This window comes from Pezoporus wallicus, unplaced genomic scaffold (genome assembly GCF_028554395.1).
Source record: "Pezoporus wallicus isolate ANWC-B61680 ecotype Strahan unplaced genomic scaffold, APGP_CSIRO_Pwel_v1 contig_5418, whole genome shotgun sequence".
Taxonomy (NCBI): domain Eukaryota; kingdom Metazoa; phylum Chordata; class Aves; order Psittaciformes; family Psittacidae; genus Pezoporus; species Pezoporus wallicus.
Window position 1 is genome coordinate 4,332,396 of NW_026640709.1, and position 13,771 is coordinate 4,346,166.

General features: G+C 47.9%; 1 protein-coding gene and 1 long non-coding RNA gene across 14 annotated transcripts in view; one reads left to right on the plus strand and one right to left on the minus strand.

Moving 5' to 3' along the window:
• Positions 1–3,009: 3,009 nt before the first annotated feature.
• LOC130605058 (uncharacterized) lies at positions 3,010–11,022 on the minus strand. Of its 2 annotated transcripts, XR_008973600.1 has the most exons (5): positions 9,828–11,021; positions 9,232–9,310; positions 7,200–7,703; positions 5,056–5,187; positions 3,010–3,476 (listed from the first exon to the last, which is right to left on the minus strand). It is a non-coding gene; the product is annotated as an uncharacterized LOC130605058 (long non-coding RNA). The 2 variants fall into 2 exon arrangements; XR_008973601.1 differs by lacking the exon at positions 7,200–7,703 and having other exon boundaries at positions 9,828–11,022.
• A 263-nt stretch (positions 11,023–11,285) lies between these two features.
• Positions 11,286–13,771, plus strand: part of MEIS2 (Meis homeobox 2) — a 175,414-nt gene continuing 172,928 nt past the window's right edge. For 3 of the 12 annotated variants that reach the window (XM_057420185.1, XM_057420183.1, XM_057420191.1), the window contains exons 1-2: positions 11,286–12,232; positions 13,282–13,514. In XM_057420185.1, the coding sequence (XP_057276168.1) occupies positions 12,221–12,232; positions 13,282–13,514 (245 nt within the window). In that variant the 5' untranslated portion in view covers positions 11,286–12,220. Of the gene's footprint in view, positions 12,233–12,500; positions 12,709–13,281; positions 13,515–13,771 lie in introns of those variants that run through there. The other 9 variants (XM_057420189.1, XM_057420186.1, XM_057420194.1 and 6 more) reach the window with 7 other exon arrangements.

Consider the following 13,771-nt stretch of genomic DNA (forward strand, 5'->3'; position numbering starts at 1 on the left):
CTGTTTGAGTTTATTGGCTAACTGTGATGGGAAAAACATGGTGAGTGGAAATATGTAAACACAGTAAGACAGTTAGATATACAATTTAGACCCAGGGTTTGTTGTTTAGAATTCAGAGCAGCCTCTGCCCTTTAACACCATTACCAGGGAGAATATACCATCTAATTCACCATGAATGCAGATACCCAGATTTTTTTATTCTAACATGGAAAACCTGGTGATGTCCAAGAACATGTTATGACTAGTGTTGTCCCTCTGCTTCCTCTTCATCAGTCCTGTAGGAACCATTTTCTCCCTTGAGAAACAGCTCTTCTCTGCAATGCTACTGTGAATCATCCTGTTCAACCTACCAAGACCCAAATGGAATAAGATTTTCAAAATTATGAACAACAGAGAGAGAAAAATAAAGTGAGAATAATCATGGAGGATTCACCTTCATACAGTAATACATATCAAGTAATGTATTTTCCCTGACTTACGTTATACCCGAGTCTCATTGCCTTGCATTAGTGAGGTAATTAATTTAGCAGGAGAGATGAAAGGAGCCCAAGAGATGACAGCAGGCATGTGTGAGAAAGAAGGCAAGTGTAGGTCTGCAATGGTGGGCAGTGGAAAAGTGTTTTCAACATGCATTTTGTAAATCTTATAACAGTGTAGAGGAATGCATATATAGGAGAAGGAGATGTGGTGCCTTTTCTAATCCTTCATCCATGATTGTGTCCTGCAAAGTCCTGCAGTCCAAGGCAACATGTTTAGTTTTCTTGTGTAGCTTAGATCACTTACAGTGAGGGGTTAAACTAAGAAAAACCTAAATTAATATGTATCCTGCTTGGGTAGGAAAATATATATATATTTCATATGTATATATACACACACATATATATATATGTACTTCTTTTTAGACCTAAGGCTACTTAGGGGAAATGCTTTATCCAAGGGCTGTTCTGGGAGCTGGGAGTGCTGTACTAAACCTTTGGGGCAAACGTTTGCATTGAATTGTTGAAAGAATCTGAGATTGGCAACGCCACCCTACCCTTGGCTAATGAGACTTCCCCGAGAGAATATCAAGTGCAATTACCTTTCAGGGAATAACAACATACCAAAGAACCATGGACCCGGCAGAGAAAAACGAAACACATATTCGTAGGTAGAAACCGCTATGAATCAGCATTAATTATCCAATAGAGGGAACAGGGTTGCAATAAGTCTCTGTTCCTGACTCACACCATAGATCACACCAAATGTGAGCTACTTATAGAAAAAACATTTGCAAAGTTCAGCTTCAACCCCTTCCCCTCCCGTGTACACTGCTGCACTCGAGTGGTGCGGGGGGAGGGGGGGGGGGGGGGGGGGGGCAAGTTTCCCGACCCTCAGTTTGGAGGCGGCTGGGAGAGGTGAAAAAGGGGCTGGTGGGCGTGAGGGAATCGTGGACCTCAATCAGCGTGACAGTTACTCTAACGCCAAGACTCATTCAAGGTCTCCCCGTGTGCCGGTGCGGCATCGGACACAGCTCTTCCCCACAAGCCTTTAGGGAGGCGGCCTCCGCCTTCAGAGCAGGGGGAACTTCGTTCCCCCACGTCCGCTTGCCCCGGCAAATGCAGAAAGGGGGAACAGTTCCTGGCTCTCGGGCTCTTGCTGCACATTCCCAGGATGGAGACCAGGAGGGCCGGGAAGTGGGGGAAGTGGGAAAACCTCATATTTTGCGCCCAGCGATTGGAAAGTGCATGTCCAGCTCTGGAGAGATGCGAAGGGCTGCCGGCCGGCGCCGCGCCTCCTCAAGCCTGCGCCTTCGTGCTGAGGCGCATCCTCCCGTGGGGGCAGTGCCTATGCACGGAGCCTCCACGGCGGCGGAGCGGGGCGGGAGGCGCAGTCCCCAGGAGATCCCGGTCGCTGCTGCCCTGCGAGGCCCGGGGAGGCTCCCCGGGGAGCCGGGAAAGCCCGCCTCAAACTCTTCGGACGTGAAAACGGCGCGGAGAAGAGCTTGCTGCTTTGCTGAAACGAGGCACACAGATATTGAGTTTGTCAGGGATCATAAAACGTGAATTGATTATTCAAACAACCATTGATTATAAAAGAATGCTTACTGCAGCGATGGGAAAGGTTAAAAGGAAATTGACCCTCTGCGTACGTGACATAAAGTCATTAGGTAAATGAGATATTCCTGCAGGGTGTAATCAAGGTCATGTTAATTTTATTTGCGGTATTCAGCTCAAATCTAGAGCTTCGTTTGGGGCGGCAAATTGTTCCCGAGGGAGCCGAACCACCAGGTAGACCCCAGGTGCCGCAAGAAAAGGTAAATACATGCCAAGGAGCCCAGCGTATTCCTCCCGAAGCCCCGTGCCTGCGGCGGGCCCGAGCCCCAGCCCGTCTGCGGCGGCAGGAACGCTTGCCTTACCGGTGCCCGCAGAGAGGCGCAAAGAGGCGCGGAGCGACCGGCAGAATCAAGCCTCCCCGGAGAGGTGTTCTCACCTCTCTGAGACTGGGTTGCCTCCTCTGAGCCGGAGGAGAGCCAGAAGTGCCGGCGATGTCAAGGACCCTCGCCTCTCCCGGGTAGGATGAGAACGTGTAAAAAAATAGATTTATTTATGCACATATTTATCCCCTCTAATTATAGAAATTAATCCTCTTACTTATGACTAAAAGGTAACGTCTAAGGCGTCCCTTTGATGTTTAACAGCATCATTTGTGGCTAACATTCCAACTGATTAAGGAGTAATTGTTGTTAAATGCTTTACAAGTGGATAGTGTTTAATTGAGAGGCATTCATAATTTTACGGCTTACCACAAAATGAAACGTAATTAAAAACGCAGGAATTTCCAACTGATTTTATTCCAATTATGTTTATTGTTCAGACTAATTACTGCACGAGATGGGGTACTTTCCCCATCTCTCAGTGGCACACATCTCCCAGATACACCCTTGCAGGTTTTTCTTTTCCAGGTACAGGCTGGGAACCGCTTTCTGCAGCCTCCTCTATCCCTCAACCTTCTCTCCCCCCCCCCCCCCCCCCCCCCCCCCCAATTAAATGCTCCAGCCTTTTCTTCTCTCCTCCATGCAACACCTTGGGATGTGAGAAAGTGATGGCAGCTCTCTTCCCTCAGAGCTCGAAGTAACTGTAGAAGGGCTGATGAATTTCTTGAAGAAACACTTGCCACACACTGAGGAAACCATCTCCTAGCAGGATTTTACAAACCAAAGTAAACAAAGCACCCCAGGGGCGATTTCCTCCTTTTGCGCAGCTTACTTCTCAATTTACCTCAGAAGGGTTCACAAATACACACACACGAATTACAACAGAAATCATACTTGGTCTGGGGAAGATATTCTGCATGGAAAGAACCAAAGAAATTCGAAGGATTTAAAGGAAGGGACGGTCATGAAAATACCTGCCGGGTGCGCTGTCATTCCCCAAACAGACCTCTCCTTTCCTGTGAACTCAGAAATCTCTTCAACATCTCTTTAAACACACATATCCCTTGGGGAAAGGAAAAAAAAAAAGGAAGGAAGGAAGAAGACAGCCCCTCCCCACACACACACACACCTCAGGTCCACCTTACCAACGCCTTTAAAATACCCTCATCCTCCCGACAGGGGTGGGGAGTAAAGTTACTTTTCCAATTTCACTGTTTGCTCGATGGGAGAGTGTTTAGAGTGTAAATGGATTTATTTATTCCTCAGTTTTTCTATCCTTCAAATGAGGTCTTGGAGAAAATTAGAGAGGTGCCTAAGCCCAGCTAATAACAAATCAGCGCTTATAGTTAAAGCGAATAATCAGACCCTGATAAAATGGGAGCCGGGGGGGGGGGGTGTCACATCAAATGATCAATACTGCGTCCAATTTGCTTTTTCCTTTGGGCTTAAACCCGTTAAGAAAGGATCACACACACGTTTACTGCTGCTTTTGTCTCCTTTCTAGAGGGACGAAGCTCCACGTGTGCGCTGCGGCTCTCTGGGAGGGTTCCGCACTCACAGGTGTGCTGGGGTTCGGCTGTCTCCCCGCACGGGTCCTCAATCCTCCCGAAGGGTTTCATCTAGGTGTGAGGGTATGAAAAGTGTTTAAATCCTACTGAGGAAATAAAGGGGGGAGGGACGGGGGAGGGAGGGAATTCCCTCTTATGGCAGGTTAGAACTAGCCCAAGCTTTCCAAAGGGAGGTTTAAGTTGGACTTAATGGAGCAATATCTCCCTTTTTCTTTTCTTTTCTTTCTTCTATTTCTGTTTTGTTTTTTTTTTCTTCAGGCATGAGTCCTGAATCCTTTCATTAAACTGACATAGATTTTCAGAGATGGAGAAAAGGAGGGGTATCTGGGGTGGACATTTTATGTAAATGAGCAAATCCGAAATGTATTACAAATCCACTGTAATAAAACTGACAGTTTTGACAGTATTGACAACATAAATATATGTTGGAACACAGCACTTTCAGACACTTAACCGATGAAGCAATAAAAAGATTTGACTACAATATTTCAAATAATCGACATTGATGTTTTGATACATCATTTTTATACCTCGAATCGATCTATCACTCTGTGACCGGTCAATTTTAAGTAAAAATCTGCGGCAATTATTTATGCTATTGCCAATGACGACCTAATAACTGTTTTCAATTAATTACAGCAAAACTAAGCATTATGAGGACTAACCGGCCGCATATTCTATTGTGCGGTCCTTTGCATTTCTTGTACGGAGAGCAAACACATATATGGATATGGCATTCTCTTTGTGGGATCAAAAGAAAGACGTACAAAGGCGATCACAATCTTGGGGGGGGGGGGGGAACAAAAAAAAAAACACCACCCAAACATAAAAAAAACCTTTCTTTCGGAAACACACCGCCAGCTCCCATCACGTCTCACGTCCTTCTAGGAGACAAGCTGTAATATTTTGTCAGCTCTTTCTCCGTGCAATACCAAACGGGGCTCCTTAGATTTTATTTATTTTTTTTTTCTTCCCTTTGGGCTGCGTGCTAAATCCCACTTCAAACAATGGGCCGAGCAGCTCTTTGGGGAAAAAATCGGGGGAAAAAAAAACAAAAAAGAGGGAGACTCCTACTTGGAGTGCTCGCCCGTGTGTTGTGAGGGTCTCCGTATCATTTCAAAAGGAGGTAGGAGGATATTGTTCTCTCCGGACCAAGAATTCCTGCGTAAAAAGGAGAGCTCTCCTCTTCTGGAGTTTTATAGGCAGCTGGAGAACAAAAGGGAATATTTTGAGTGTGCAAGAACAGAGCTCTGAGAGGAGTTTGGAGCCTTCGTGGATGGTCTGATACCACACTAAAGCGATTTACTTTGCTCTAACTGTCCTTTTTGTTAGGATGTCACATTGGAAAGATGGATTTTGTTAATGCTTTGGGCTTCTTCCAGCAAATGCAAACTAGGTTTTTAGCTGCCCCAGTTGAAGCAGCCACATAGCGTTAGTGGGGAGCCCTGGCAGGTATTTTACTCTCCCTCGTTTATTATGGAAACAGGCGCGTTGGCTGTTTATGGGCTTCACTTCTACAAACCTCCAAGCCTAAGACATAATAAAAAAAAAGCCGCGTTCTGGTCTGGTATCAGCTCTTCACGCGCACCAGCGTGAGATAACTCGGCCCAAGGCGAAGGGGTCCCTCTGTTCCCTTTCTCGCCGCGGCCCCGCAGCCCGCTCGCTCGATGGGATGCGGGGAGGGGGCAGCGCCCGGAGCCCCGCGGGAGGCTGAGAAGCAAAGCGTTCCACAGTGCTCCGCACTGATCAGCACCGCTCCGCACCCCCTCTGCCGCGCGGGGGCCGGGGCCTTGCGCGGCAGCGGGATGGTGCTGGAGGCCCGCCAGGTAGCGCTAGAGGGCTGCCGGTGGCACCGCCGCATCCCGCCGGGAACCCGGCAGCGGCGGTCTGAGCTCCGCACCCAGAGGGGACACGGCGGGGCAGGGGCAGGTGGACCGCGCATCGCTCCTGCTTCGTGGGGGAGTTGAGGACAGTTCTTTTTTTTCTTTAAAAGAAGAGGGAAGGGTGGAAGAAAGACAGTTAAAAAGGAAGTTAGCAGGTAAATCCATGAATCTCCTCCTAATCCAGCTCCCGAAGACCTCAGTCACACCGCAGTCGAGGTCAAGAAAAGTTCACCGTGATGGGCTACCACGGACTTTACGGACTGAATTGAAAGATTTTAGAAAAATTATAGATGAATGAAAAGCGACGTACACTATCAGGGGGGGGGGGGGGGGCGGTTGTTTAGCGGACCGAGGCGGATGCAGACCTAACCCAGCGACCTGCACAACCGAGACTGCGGGATTGCCCTGGGGCACCCGAGATGGCACCTCAGAAGTCCTGAAGTCGAGAACTCAACTTGGTTAAAACGCATAAAAAGTGACTCAAGTTGTAAGAACCAAGCGTAAAGGCAGAGGAAAGTGGGGTAAAGAACGAATTTGGGGGTAGGACTTTGAACCCTGGCATAATCCTAATTGCAGAAAGGCAAAGGTACTGTTTACACCTCACACTTCGCCCTGCGAGCAAAACAAGAAGGAAAATCCCCGTGGATTTTACTACGGGGTCACGGTGATGTAATCCCGCAGCCACATTTTAAAAGGCAAATTACTTTCTTCAGTAAATGACACGTTTCCTAGAACGATAGTTCACGATGAAACGCCGGTTCAAATATGTACAATTTGTCGTCCCGTTCGGCGATATCCTTAGCCCGTCCACGGGGAGCTTGGCCAGCAAACGTAGCCCCTGTGTTTACGAACACAATGCATTCCCCCCGAAATGCTTGAACTCAGCGCACAAACAAACAAACATTGAATAAAGTTACAAACAAGATTAAGGTTCAAGTTATTTGTCCCTGTAGCAAGGCGTCAATTGTTCTAACAGATGTAGGGGCGCTAAGAGGATTTAAACCACGCGAATTTAATAAACCAGATTAGCAATAGGTGCTTTCCACAAATGCTAGGAACCGTAAAGTACATCTAGCCTAAATCGCCCGAAAGACCGGAGCATCACCTACAAGGAGTGCAGAAAATTTTCGAAGGGGGCCAACAGGATTTCCTGCGAGCATGGCTTGTTCCTCACTCCCCACCCTACCCACAACCCCCCCGGAAAAAAAAAAAAAAAAAACAAAAAACACACGAAACTTTCTATTTGCACTAAATTTTGCACTAGGTACAGACGCGCGTACCAAACGGCGGTCCAAGGTCCCCGGCGGCATATATTCCTGAAATCTGAAATATTACCTGTTGTGCCATCCGCTTTTGCAAGGATGTGGAAAAAGAGAGGGAGGGAGAGAGGGAGTCACGTCTCAAAGCCAGCAAAGGACTAAGATGCCACACTTCGGAAAGGCTGATTGAAAACAGACTCTTCTTAAGTTTTAGAGGATTTTCTCTCTCCCTCCCTCCAAGGGCTAAGAAGCCGATTTAGGAGTTTGAAGGGAATAGGTTTCAGCATCCATATTTGTTCTGGTGCACTTGTAAAATGCGATTTGAAGAGGATCTTTAGCCCTCTGATTGTCTTTGTATTGTTTTTCTTGAAACGGATCTTTTGCCCTTAATGAATCCCCACACAGCTGGACAGCTCCTGCTCGGACACTGAGAGCGCTAACCCCAAACTGACCCCAATTTGACACCACAAGATGAAATTTTACCGCCTGTTAAAACCATTTCCAGCCTCGGCAAAAGGAGCTGGCTGTTGACTGAGATGCACTTCCATACCGGACACCTCATTTCTCTTTGGACTTTGAGCTTATCTTAAAAAAAAACCAAAACGGGAGGGGAAAGGCAAAAAAAAAGCCCAAGCACACACACAAGAGACCCCACCGACTCGTCTACAGCACTCTTCCTGGAAACAGCCTTCGCTGTGAAATTGATGCACGAGGAATGGAAAATAGCCGATTTAATTTTCTCGATTTACTGTTTTAAAAGAAGTTTATCACCCGGCTGGGGGAAAAGGGAAAAAAAGTAAATAAAAAATGACCTAAGACTGTAGTAGCCCGCACCCCCTGCACGCACGTATCCCATTTTCCTCCGAGTTCCCAACAAGCATCTTTGTTAATAGCTGAGCACTTTCACTTAAGGGCGCTAAATTGAGATTCCTTTTTAATGGCTAAACTGTAGCTCTTTATAAACCATGTTCTCTGTGTGCTTTAATCCACTGGGATAGTGAAGAAGAAAAAAGCTCCAACTCTTTTCACGGGGAGAAAAAAAAAAAAAAAGGGACACAGGAGGAACATGAAAGCCCTTTATTTACCGTATGAAATTACACTTTTCTACAAGTTAAAATAATTTTTTAAAGTTGGTCTCTGTCCCAGATTACACACATGCACAGCAGGGCGAGCCAGCGCAGGGGGTTAATTAGTTTAGGAGGAAAAAGAAAGAAATATAAAAAAAACCAAAACAAAACAAAAAAAGAAACAAGTGAAAGGAGCAGCACTGAACACTGCAAAAATCTTTGGCTGCTTCTTTTGCAGCTTTGATTTTAGATTGCTTTCTAACAATTTCTCAGTCAAGAGAACCGAGATCCACAGAGACTTTGACGAGAATCATGAAATAAACAAAAATCAGGTCTAAGATTATATCCTAAACAAGAAAGCTTTTTTTTTTTTTTTCCTATGGGAGTCAAGTAATCTAAAAACTTCTTTTTGAAAGGAAAACTGATGAACTTCTCCCACAGCTTGAGGTCTGAATAAATACATGGAGCCTTCAGTGGAGCTAGATTACTTTTGCACGGCCATGTTACAAGTAAAGAAGTAAAGACCTATTCTCTGGTGATACTAAAACTATTTGAAAAGAGACACACTTGCATATCTCAAAAGGCAAGGCTCCAGGTTTGCACTGCCTCGGTTAAAAAAAACAAGTTTGGAAGCTACAAATATTTAAGCTATGTCCTCTAAGCTGGCTGTATGGGCTGTATACCAACCAAGTGATTCCACACAAGTTTAGAAACCCTGCATCTTTGGGGCGGGGTGGGGAGAAGGAAAAAAAAAAACCAAATAGCATTCACCGATGGATGACTAGATCTCTTAAAAAAAAACTGTTAGAAAACTACAGCTGTAAAAGTAGGAATGGATTTGCATAGCCTACTGCTCTGCAGGTCTCCGTGCACCCAAAGGATTAGCCAAGCATTCATTACCATGAATATCTTGAATTACGTTACCGATTTATACGACAGAGTATAAAATACTGCACAAGAAGACTGGCTTTTTCTCTGCAAAATGAATCGACTTAACCACTGCTTGAAAGAGATCTACATACTAAGGGCTTTTTTACTCACCTCTCTTTACAGTCCCATGAAAGTCAGTCACAGCAATTCGGTTGCTCTTAGGACTAGCTTTAATCTCGGAGGAGATCCTCTGGAAAAAAAGATATTAAAAAAAAAAAAGGAAAAAAAAAACCAAACCCGGGTCTGCTCCCCAGCTCCTGGCTGGTTTTAAGCAGGGTGCAATTCTGGCTAAAAGTAGGACTTTTCTTGGTATTGCCCCCATATTTGTAAATACAGCCCTGCTCTGCTCTGCAGGGCTCGGCGCTATCAGAACACGCAGGAATGCCCACTGGCGTTTGTCAGCGCTTCACACTATCTTTCTTTATACGTGAGGGCTGATTTCCCGCAGACATCATTGTTATGATGGCTCATTTAATCAAACTGTTTAATTGCTCCGGTAATCACTATCATCATCACAGGTACTCAATCATTCATCATTTTGGAGGGGTTTATTGACCTCTGGAGCTCATTCCCTACGCCTATTAAAATCAGGCCAAATATCTGTAACTACCCCTTGAGTAATTTTCTTAAAAGTTTCAGGAAAAAAAAAAAAATTATAATCATCGTCATCACCACGAAAATCAAAGCAAAATAAACCAAAACCTAACCGAATAAATAATATTTTTCTTCCGTGTATTTTAAAAGCCAGCTATGTATGAGGCCACATTCATAACCGGGTACATAATCATTGATAAATCCCACTATTAATGGGATAGTCTGGTTTAGATTTTATGTGCAGGGGACCGTGAACGAGGGTGGGGGGCTGGGGAGGACAAAACTGCAGCAATCGATAGTTTGACCATCGCTCCTCCCCTAAACTTCAAGCATCCCCCATGATTGATGATCCTGGCCAGCTTTAGTAATTGACTGCTCTGAGGTAAGGCTGGGGTAGCTCCGGCAAAACGATTGGGGGAGAGAAACACACCAAAATTAACGTGTCTCTCTGTGTAAGTGTGTGCTTGGAAAAGTTCATTTGGTGCTCAAGGGTGAGGGGTGCATCAGCTCACTTAATTTGCTAAATAACCCCACCGTAATTAGCACTACCATTAGAAGGCATTACCGAGCTAATACTTCAGCAGACATTCCACAAGCGCAACGTCGATCTACGGCAAAGTCCAGCTACATGCACACGTAAACGCAGCGCTCACAGCCTGGTCCGCTCAAAATGAACATGCAAACAAAAAAAATCTACATAACATCTGGATCTCTCGCACAAAAGGCTGAGCATGACTTTGTTTTTAAGCCCTTTTCAAAGCCTGGCAACCTAATCTCAAAACTAAAAGGGATTTCCCCTTCCCCCCCCCCCCCCCCCTTCTCTCCCCCTACATCCACAGCGTGCTTGATCGCAGCGATCACTTAAGGAAGAGCGGCGCCAAACACGGTTTGAATGAGCCGTTCTCTCCATGCCCTGGAAAATTAATTTTTAGAGAAGCACAATGAATGGTGAGCGGGCAGGACCCCCTCTGGCAGCGCGGGCGCTGCCGGAGCTGCGGGCACCCTGCCGGGGCGGGCTTGCCTCCCGGGGACGCCCCCCCCCGGGCCCCGTAGCCCCCCGTGCCCCCGGCCTCGCGTTCCCTCCGCGGCAACGGCGACAGCCGGCGATTTACACCGATAATTCAGCGCGTAAATCAGACCGCTAAACATCGCGGGCAATCGGAAAGTATTTGGTTACTAAAATAATCTAGCGCAAACCAACCCGGGGCTGGCCTTCTATCGCACTTTTCTTCTCGCTCTCTGCAGTTTTCCCCTGCCTCTCCCCCCCTCTCGCACACACGCACTCTCCCTGTCCTTCCTCCCCTCCCTCCCTCGCTCCCTCCCTCCCCGCTCCCTCCCTCCCTCCCCGCTCCTTCCCTCCCTCTCTCTCGCTCGCACGCTCGCTCGCTCCTTCCTACACGCGTTGCTTCTCTCGGGGCAGGGGCTGCTGCGCGGCTCCCCCCGCGCGGCGCCGCGGCCGCCCCGCCGGCGCGCTGCGCATCCCCGGCGCTCAGCTGGCTGGGGCGCCCCCGCCGCCCCGCGCCCGCCGCCCCGCGCCCGCCGCTCCCCGCCACCGCCGCCGCCGCCGCCGCTCCCCGCCGCCGCTCCCCGCCGCCGCCGCCGCCGCGCTGCAGGACTGGCTATGGCCACCACTACTTCCGGGTTCCGTCACTTCATTCTCCCGCCGATCAGCGCTGCAAAACTGAGCCTCTTCTATAAGGCAGCCAGCAGCCAACCTGCCAACACTTACTGACACTCACTCATCAGAGCGCGAGGGAGAGAGGGAGACAAAATACCTGCCGGGAGGAGGAGGAGGAAAGGAGGAAAAAAAAAAAAAAAAGGATAGAGGGGGAAGTCCGCGCTTTGCAAACTATTCCATTTTTCTTCGCATCTTTCCCCACCCCCCTTCACAGTACTTCAAAAAAAAAAAAAAAAAAAAAAAGAAAGAAAAAAAAAAAAAAAACCAAACCAACCAGCCAAGCCTATAGCGATTCTAAAAGGCAAAACCCGAGCGCGGAGTTACTGGAAGAAGAAACCGGGGTTAAAAAGATTCCTCCTCTCTTCTTCATCATCATCAACCATCATTCATTCACTACCTTGACATTCCCTGGCTTTGATTGACAGCTGGAGTGGCAAAAAGCCATGAGACACGACAGTTTGGTTACATGTGGGTTGCTGACGGGCCGATCGTAACCTTCAGTTTGGGGGCTTGACAATTTTTTATTATTTTTTTTTTCGCGTAGAGAAAGAAAAAAGGAAAAAGAGAGAAAAAGGAAAGAGAGAAAGGGAGAGAAAAAAGAAGAAAACACAGAAACTCATCGTGGTTCTTGACTGTTTTATCTATTCTTGTTGTTATTGTTGTTATTATTATTATTTACCCATATTGGAGGATAGGAGAAGTCTGTAAGTGGGTTGCGGGAAAAAAAAAAAAAAAAAAAAGGAATCTTCTTCACTCTAAATCACTTTCTTTGCTGGACTGGGATATTAAATATACGACACATCCAGGAGTTTATTGGAGCGCAGACTGATGGCGCAAAGGGTAGGTTTAAATCTCCAACACTTACCTATATATAAATCCTCTCTTAAGAGGGGCCTGTCCGATTTGCTCTCCTCTGTTGCTGCTGCTGATGGCGGCCACTATTAAAAAATAGCAGCAAAAATTATTCACTAGCTTTTTGTGTGCGTGCGTGAGTGTCTCTCTGTGTGTGTCTCTCTCTGCAATTGTTCCACGCTTTTTTTCTCTCTTAGCTTTTCCCCCAGCAGCGCGATTTCCCTGCTCCCTGCCTGCTCAGTAGCACGGGTTTCACAGGGGAAAGCTTGCTGCTGGTGCTGCTGCCGCCGCCGCTACCTCCGCTGCCTAGGAACGGCTGAGAAATACATATGTGTGTGTGTGTATATACGAACGTATATATATGTATACACATATAGCTGCTTTCTTCTTTTTTTTTTTTTTTTTTTCTCTCTGTCTCTGGCTTTGACAAGGACAAGGGGAATTGCTACTAAATAATGTTTCTGGTAACTTTCAGATTATTTCCCCCTTCATCTCCCCCTTCCCCATGCACCCTACCTTTCCTCTCTCCTTCCCAGTGTTGATTTATTTATATAGTTGTTTTTGATTCTGCTTGTTTATTCATTTCTACTTTTTTGTTGTTGTTGTTGTTCTTCCTTTCTAACGCAGAGTAACTCTAGTTTTTCCCCTGCGTTTCCTTCCTTTCCATCCCCGTTTCCTTGCGAGGGCTCCCCTACCCATGGCGAAGAGGAGCGGCTCCCCCCGCACGCCCGGGAGGGTGCTCACACACACACACATTCCCCCTTCACCTCTCCCCGCAGCCCCACTCCTCCCTCAGCCTCTCCAACCTCTGCTCCCGGTCCCAGTTGATTTCATTTTGCACATTTCTCTCTCTGTTGTGGCTGTTCTTGTTTTGTTTTGCTCTGTTTGTGTCTGTCCGGGTGCTTTACTCTCCTCTGACTTTTGTTATTGTTGTTTGTTTGTTTTTTTATTCCTCTCTCTCTCTCTCTCCTTCTCCCTCTCCCTCTCTTTTCCCTTCTTTCTCTTTCTTTCTTCTCTTCCGGCCCGTTTTTTGACAGTACGATGAGCTGCCCCACTACGGCGGGATGGACGGAGTAGGGGTGCCGGCTTCCATGTACGGGGACCCCCACGCCCCCCGGCCGATACCCCCGGTGCACCACCTCAACCATGGCCCGCCGCTGCATGCCGGGCAGCACTACGGCGCGCACGCCCCGCACCCCAATGTCATGCCGGCCAGCATGGGCTCTGCTGTCAACGACGCCCTGAAGCGGGACAAGGATGCGATCTACGGGTAGGTACCTCCGGGCCGCCCGGCGCCACTGCCCGGCTCTGCAGCGCCGGTGGCCGCGGAGCGGCGGGGCAGAAGCAGGGCGGGCGGTGGGGGCTCCCGCGGGGCCGCGGCGGGCAACCGAGCCCCGGAGCGGGGCGGGGGGGAGGGACGGTCCTGCGGGTAGCCCCCAGCAGTCTGCTCCGCAGGGAGACCCGCGCGGTGGCGGTGGCACTGCCACTGCCGGCAATTTCAGGAGGAAATTGCTTTTAGCTGGGGTG